The sequence below is a fragment of the Malus sylvestris genome, chromosome 16 (genome assembly GCF_916048215.2).
Source record: "Malus sylvestris chromosome 16, drMalSylv7.2, whole genome shotgun sequence".
NCBI lineage: Eukaryota > Viridiplantae > Streptophyta > Magnoliopsida > Rosales > Rosaceae > Malus > Malus sylvestris.
Window position 1 is genome coordinate 31,606,009 of NC_062275.1, and position 5,855 is coordinate 31,611,863.

The 5,855-nt window shown below is 37.5% G+C and overlaps 1 protein-coding gene across 3 annotated transcripts; it reads left to right on the forward strand.

Annotated features, from left to right (window-relative positions):
- The first annotated feature begins 2,588 nt into the window (after nucleotides 1-2,588).
- Nucleotides 2,589-5,855, forward strand: LOC126609399 (probable receptor-like serine/threonine-protein kinase At5g57670). Of its 3 annotated transcripts, none has more exons than XM_050277334.1 (10): nucleotides 2,589-2,809; nucleotides 2,931-3,049; nucleotides 3,173-3,291; nucleotides 3,392-3,510; nucleotides 3,586-3,990; nucleotides 4,132-4,386; nucleotides 4,496-4,653; nucleotides 4,740-4,955; nucleotides 5,118-5,267; nucleotides 5,348-5,855. In XM_050277334.1, exons 1-10 carry the CDS (start codon nucleotides 2,665-2,667, stop codon nucleotides 5,489-5,491), a joined length of 1,830 nt encoding a protein of 609 aa, XP_050133291.1. In that variant the 5' UTR covers nucleotides 2,589-2,664; the 3' UTR covers nucleotides 5,492-5,855. The 3 variants fall into 3 exon arrangements, with proteins under 3 accessions (XP_050133291.1, XP_050133292.1, XP_050133293.1); XM_050277335.1 differs by having other exon boundaries at nucleotides 4,141-4,386; XM_050277336.1 differs by lacking the exon at nucleotides 5,348-5,855 and having other exon boundaries at nucleotides 5,087-5,217.

Sequence of the window (5,855 nt, forward strand, 5' to 3'; positions counted from 1 at the left end):
TGTAGTTGTAATTGGATAGATTCTCCAACGCCTTTTACTTAGCTTGGGTAGCCATAACATATTGCTAGGTGCCACTTATGGGTTGTGCAAGCCCTAAAGATTAGCAAACACTAATCTTCATCAAACGGAGAATTGAAATGTGGTTTCAATTCACAATTGACCAATAAAAGTAGCAATCGCCCACTGCTTCGCTAATTGGAACCTAATGGATCATACATACACCGAGTAAGGATGAACGTAAAGTAATATAAACGAGATGGATAAGCAATTAAATGACATAATTGGGCATAGTCAAGAATTAATTAACTAGTTAATTAATCATACGAAAGTTTTGTATTGACCTGTTAAGTTAGTTTCGGGTTACAAGCCCAAAAGGGCTTTTTGGTCGACAAGGCCTATTGATTTTAAGTGGTATGACAACTATAACTAAATGAGAAATTAGCCCATACAAAGCCAAAACCGGCCATGCTAGAGAGAGGGTGAAATTGGCTTAATTGCAAGTTTTTGTGAGGTGGTATAAAAACATCTTTATAGCCATTCCCTCTCTAGGGTTTTCTTTAAGGCAAAAGAGCAAACATTTTCTCTCTTTATATGTATGCTTGTACGCTCAAATTTTCTCATATGTTCTTAGATATGACAAAATTTTGCCTTCTTAAAATTGTTCTATTGTCAAATGATTTGAGTTGTATGCTAATATTCTAAATAGAATTTAGGTTAACATTACTAAAACTAATCCTTTTTATTTTGAAAAAAAAATAAAATAAAACGATAATGGTATTTCATTAAACTTCGCAAACGCTTACAGAGGGTGCCAATCGAGTACGTAGCTCCAATGACCAAGTAAATTTAGCCATAAATCAAGGAAGAGACATTGGCAAAAGCATGGCTCGGATCTTGGTAAATTCTCAAATACATGGACAAGGCTCCTCACAAAATGGTGGGAGAGATTAGGGGAGGAGAAGGAGGTGTTGTAGAAAGCTAAGAGAAAGTAGGGGGCGGCGTGGGGGAAGGGGGAGGGAGTGGAGGGAATATCAAGGGTGGAGGGGTTGGCAGAGGGTAATTAAGGGGGCGGAGAGAAGCTAGAAGGAGGGTGGGAAGTAGCTACCACCGACTCCAAACCAAAGCAAAGGGGCGACATATAAGATTGCAGAATACTTGTGGTTTGGTTTTGGAAGGGAGAGTCAGGGAGAGAGAAAGGTTTTGATAGTTTGTTATGGGTGTATTTACTAAAATCGATCTTTAGTAATTAGGAATATTATGAGTCAATTTTGGTATTGGGATTAGTGCAGGAGTTCTATTTAATTATTGGAAGGCAAGGCCGTGGTTTTTAGGTCTTTGTAATTGACCAAATTATACTAGTGCCCTTAAAGAGCTGAAAGACTAAAAGCTCTAAGTCTCACGTCTTTTGTCACAAAGCGTATGTTTATTGCATTGTGGTGGAGCTTAGGATTTGGTTCTCGGGTTTTGTACTCCACCCAATAAATTGAAACTGCCATACAGAATTCGAATCTGCAGAATTGAATTATGAAAACTGCTATGATTTGTGTGAATTCGGGTTGATCTATTTAAAATTATCAAAAGTTTGAGAAAAGGGCTGCCAATGTAATCTTTAAATTGTAATTCTTTTAGGGTTTGAGTGCATTAGTGTACTAGGAAAGTTTCGTCAAGTTCTTATAATTAAGACAAATATACTTGATGTATTCCTAATATTATAAATTTTAATTGAACTAAAATGAAACATCTTATGTGCTGATATGGTACTAGAGCTGTTATTTATTTGTTAGACTGAATGACAACACATATTTTGTGTCTTCATATATGTTAAATTGAAGTTTGACCTTCACATGTGCCCTCGATGCCCAATGCCAATAAAAAAACGTATGGGATATAACTATATAATCTTTTTTTACTTTTTATAAACAAACGATATTATTTACACTACAGAGAAGGGGTGGGTTTAGCCTTAATGGGACTAACAATAATGCGGTTGAAATTCGTCTTTGGCGATAATCGAATTGAAGACTCCTCACTTACAAGTGAAAAAGAATATTATTCAACCATAGTACTAAGTGACTTCTTTTTTTATTAACTTGTGTAGCTTATAGTTTTCCTCTCGCTCTCGATCTCTCATCCGACGATGAATAAGAAGCTGTAGTGTCCTATCGACGTTTCATTCATGAATCATGATAAAGTGAGGGGCTTTTTTGAAGTGGCACATATTTTGCAGCCCCCCCCTCCTACCAAATCCAACAAAGTAGCACTTTTTCCTTCTTTTCACTACATTTCAGACTTCAGAGGAGTCTCTTCTTTTGGCTTGCAAAATAAGACAAATCAAATACGTGCCCACCAACTTTGCTTATACCCCAAAGCACCCAACCATAACACTTAATTGTAGCTAGAGAGAGAGAGAGAAAGAGTGAACAGTTGTCCTAATATTTGGCATTCTAAAAAGAGTTTTTCATGCTTGTTAAACAAGACTAACGGAATGAGAACTATAAGGGGTCCTCACACTTCTCCAACTGACTTAATCATGGTGTTATTCTTCTTCGTATATATAATCTTAATTTGTTCAACGAGAACAACAAGATCAAATAACTGAAAGAAAGTACTCCTGCACATTATACCCATCTAGTGCGCATCCACAACCTCTTAGTTACGTAATTCATGACAAACAGAATGCGGCCTTCAGCCCCGTCTAAAATACTCGTAGGCATATCTTCCGATGCAACGGACAGCCAGGAATTGCTCTCATGGCCCATCAGAGTTCTTGCTCTTCCAAATGACAACATTGTTGCCATCCATGTTCTTGGTCAGTTGGTTTGTATCAATTTACAAATATTTTTGTTTATCACCTTATCAAAATAGTAGCATGCTCACCTACTCAAGTTATCTGTATTTGTACGTCTTACATATGGTTATCTATTTTTCAGTTGGCGAGGAGAGGAAAAAGCACGAATTAGCAACAAAAAATCAATCGCAGCTTCGTCGAGCAAAAGCCAATGTTATATCTGTGCTTGGAGAATTTGCCAGGAGTTGCCAATCCAAGCAGGTGACCTGAGCATAAGGATGTGAAATATTGTCGTCTTCTTTTGGAAATTGTAAAATGTTCTCAGTATCGGTAACCTTGTTTTGAAGTTATAATAAGGCTCATATGCATGACATTAATTTTCAGGTAAATTTAGAGGCAAGAGTGGTTTTTAGCTCAAGTGTTGGAAGAGGTCTGATTGAGGAAGCAAAATCACTTTCAGCTGACTATCTTCTTCTTGGTGGCTCAAGAAGCCAATCCAAAAGGTGAAAATTTTCGTACTCTTTTTTTTTTCTTCCAATTTTCTTCAATAGTATAATTGATGTTGATTACATGATCATTGACATATCTTCCTCACTGAATTAGAACTCCATCCATCACAAAATATTGCTTCAAGCATGCCCCGGCTAATTGCACACTGGTTTTACTTGGGAAATTAAGGCAACCACAACAAAATTCAGATTCAAAATCTGCAAAAACTAAAGGTAGCTAGTTTCAAAATGTTTGAGGTGTGGCAACTCCTCTGGATTGTGTTCTAATCTGTCTCTAATTAATATTAGAAATCCTTCAATCAAGTTCAAGAACGTCGTTGCAAGATATCATGCACAGTAGCAGAACTACATCCTTTTCTGAAAAGCAAACTGTCCAAGAAACACGGAACAAAAACGCTTCACCAAGAACTGTTTTACATGAATTTGAAGCTGAATCTCAGAGCACAGAAGATGATACCTGTAGCTATGCAGACTCGACCATTACGGCATCCCCCTCTCTTGCTACTCTCAATTTCAAAAGCCAAGCCAACCTAAGAAAGCAACGATTGTCACCTTGCAGAATCATCACTTCATTTTTAGGTTCACCATTCAGAAAACGAAATGGAAGTTTATCCAAGAACGAACTGCAGCTACCTTCATTGAGGTGCTTCAGCTACAAGGAGATCATGAATTCCACAAACAACTTCCAGCCAGGTAAAAGTGTCAGTACAATTAGTGCTGAAAATACTTATTTGAAAATGTTGAAAACTGTGGGGTTTTGCCATCCTATCTTGTAGCACTGTGGTTTCCGGCTTACTTGGAATTCTCATGCAATTTGTTTCCTCTGCATTTCAGATAATATAGTAGGTCGAGGTGGGTATTCAGAAGTATATAAGGGCGATCTTTCTGATGGAAGACGCATTGCGGTTAAGATGTTGGCCAAGGACAGCAAGGATGCTAACAAGGAAAAAGAGTTCCTCATGGAATTGGGTGTAATTTTACATGTCAGCCATCCTAATACTGCTAACTTAGTTGGTTGCTGCATTGAAAACGGACTCTACCTGATTTTCGATTTCTCTCCAAAAGGAAATTTGTCATCTGCTTTGCATGGTAAGAAAGATTTACTTACTGCCTCAGGAATTATTCATGGCCTGTTGAATTATGGACATTAATTATGCCTGCTAGAACAACTTGAATTATTACTTGAGACAATCTTCAGGTAAATCCTGTGAGTCGCTTTCGTGGCCTATTAGATACAAGATTGCCATTGGAGTTGCAAGGGGTCTGCACTATCTACATAAATTTTGCAAGCATCGAATAATCCATCGGGACATAAAAGCCTCAAATGTCCTTCTGGGACCAGATTATGAGCCGAAGGTGAACAAGCAAACAACCTTTTTCAGTATAACATGATTGGTCACCATTGATTCGTTAAATTTAGATATGAATTTCTCTCTCTGTAGATTACAGATTTCGGACTAGCAAAGTGGCTTCCTAACAAATGGACTCACCATGCTGTGCTTCCAATTGAGGGTACATTTGGGTACTTAGCACCAGAGTACTTCATGAACGGAATTGTGGATGAAAAAATTGATGTTTTTGCATTTGGGGTTCTTCTTATGGAAATTGTAACTGGAAGAAAGCCTGTGGATTCATCAAAACTAAACCTTCTCGTATGGGTAAGAATTTGTTACTTCTATATATATAACATGCAAACGCACACCGCGTGTGCAAAGACACGTACATATCAGTAAATTTATTGGATTAAACAAACTGAAAATTCTTCATGTTTACCAATCCGGCTTTTTAGGAACGTAATGGTTGACATAAATCATGCGCAGGCAAAGCCTCTTATGGAATCAGGGGACATAGCCAAACTAGCTGACCCAAAACTGGAAGGAAAATATGATGCAGAACAACTGCAGAGAGTAGTGCTTACAGCTTCCAATTGTGTGAGACAATCCTCAGTATGGCGTCCCGCGATGAGTGAGGTAAAATTCTGAATACAATAAATTCCTCCATGCATGAATTGAGACTGTTTTATACATTTGATTTTCTTTTTGCCTTTTAGGTGTTAGAGCTTCTAACCAATGGCCACCACTCTGAAGTTGCAAGGAGCTGGATTCCTAAGTTTTCATCGGACGAGTTGGATGATTATTCGATGGTTTATGGATATGAAGTTCCAGTAGATATTGATTTGGAGAAATACTTATGATTATTAGATCCATGATTTTTATTTATTTATTTTCTGCACCATGATTTGAGGTTTAATTACTAGTGACACGAGAATACGAGAGACAATTGATAAGAGTAAGAGATAAGAAGTTGGGTTGTTCCTTTTAACTCAAGTGTCAGAGAGAATCACCATGGAATGTGATGCGAGAGATACTAATAGGGAGACATACCCCCGGTTGTACCGAAGAATCCCCAAAGTATTGGACTACATGTACATGCTACAACTGAAGAATATCTGCAGTTAAATCCAATGTTACTTTATAGGAGGAACTTCAAGTATTACAATTATGTCATTTTTGCCACAACTATGAATTGAGACGTAAGATTATCTTTACCCAAGAAAA

What these genes read in the sequence shown, in the direction of transcription:
- LOC126609399 (XM_050277334.1), top strand. Translation starts at nt 2,665, where the DNA reads ATGACAAACAGAATGCGGCCTTCAGCCCCGTCTAAAATACTCGTAGGC. An exon ending in CACAAACAACTTCCAGCCAG is followed by an intron (nt 3,991 to 4,131) that starts GTAAAAGTGTCA and finishes TCTGCATTTCAG; the next exon opens with ATAATATAGTAGGTCGAGGT. An exon ending in AACTAAACCTTCTCGTATGG is followed by an intron (nt 4,956 to 5,117) that starts GTAAGAATTTGT and finishes AATCATGCGCAG; the next exon opens with GCAAAGCCTCTTATGGAATC.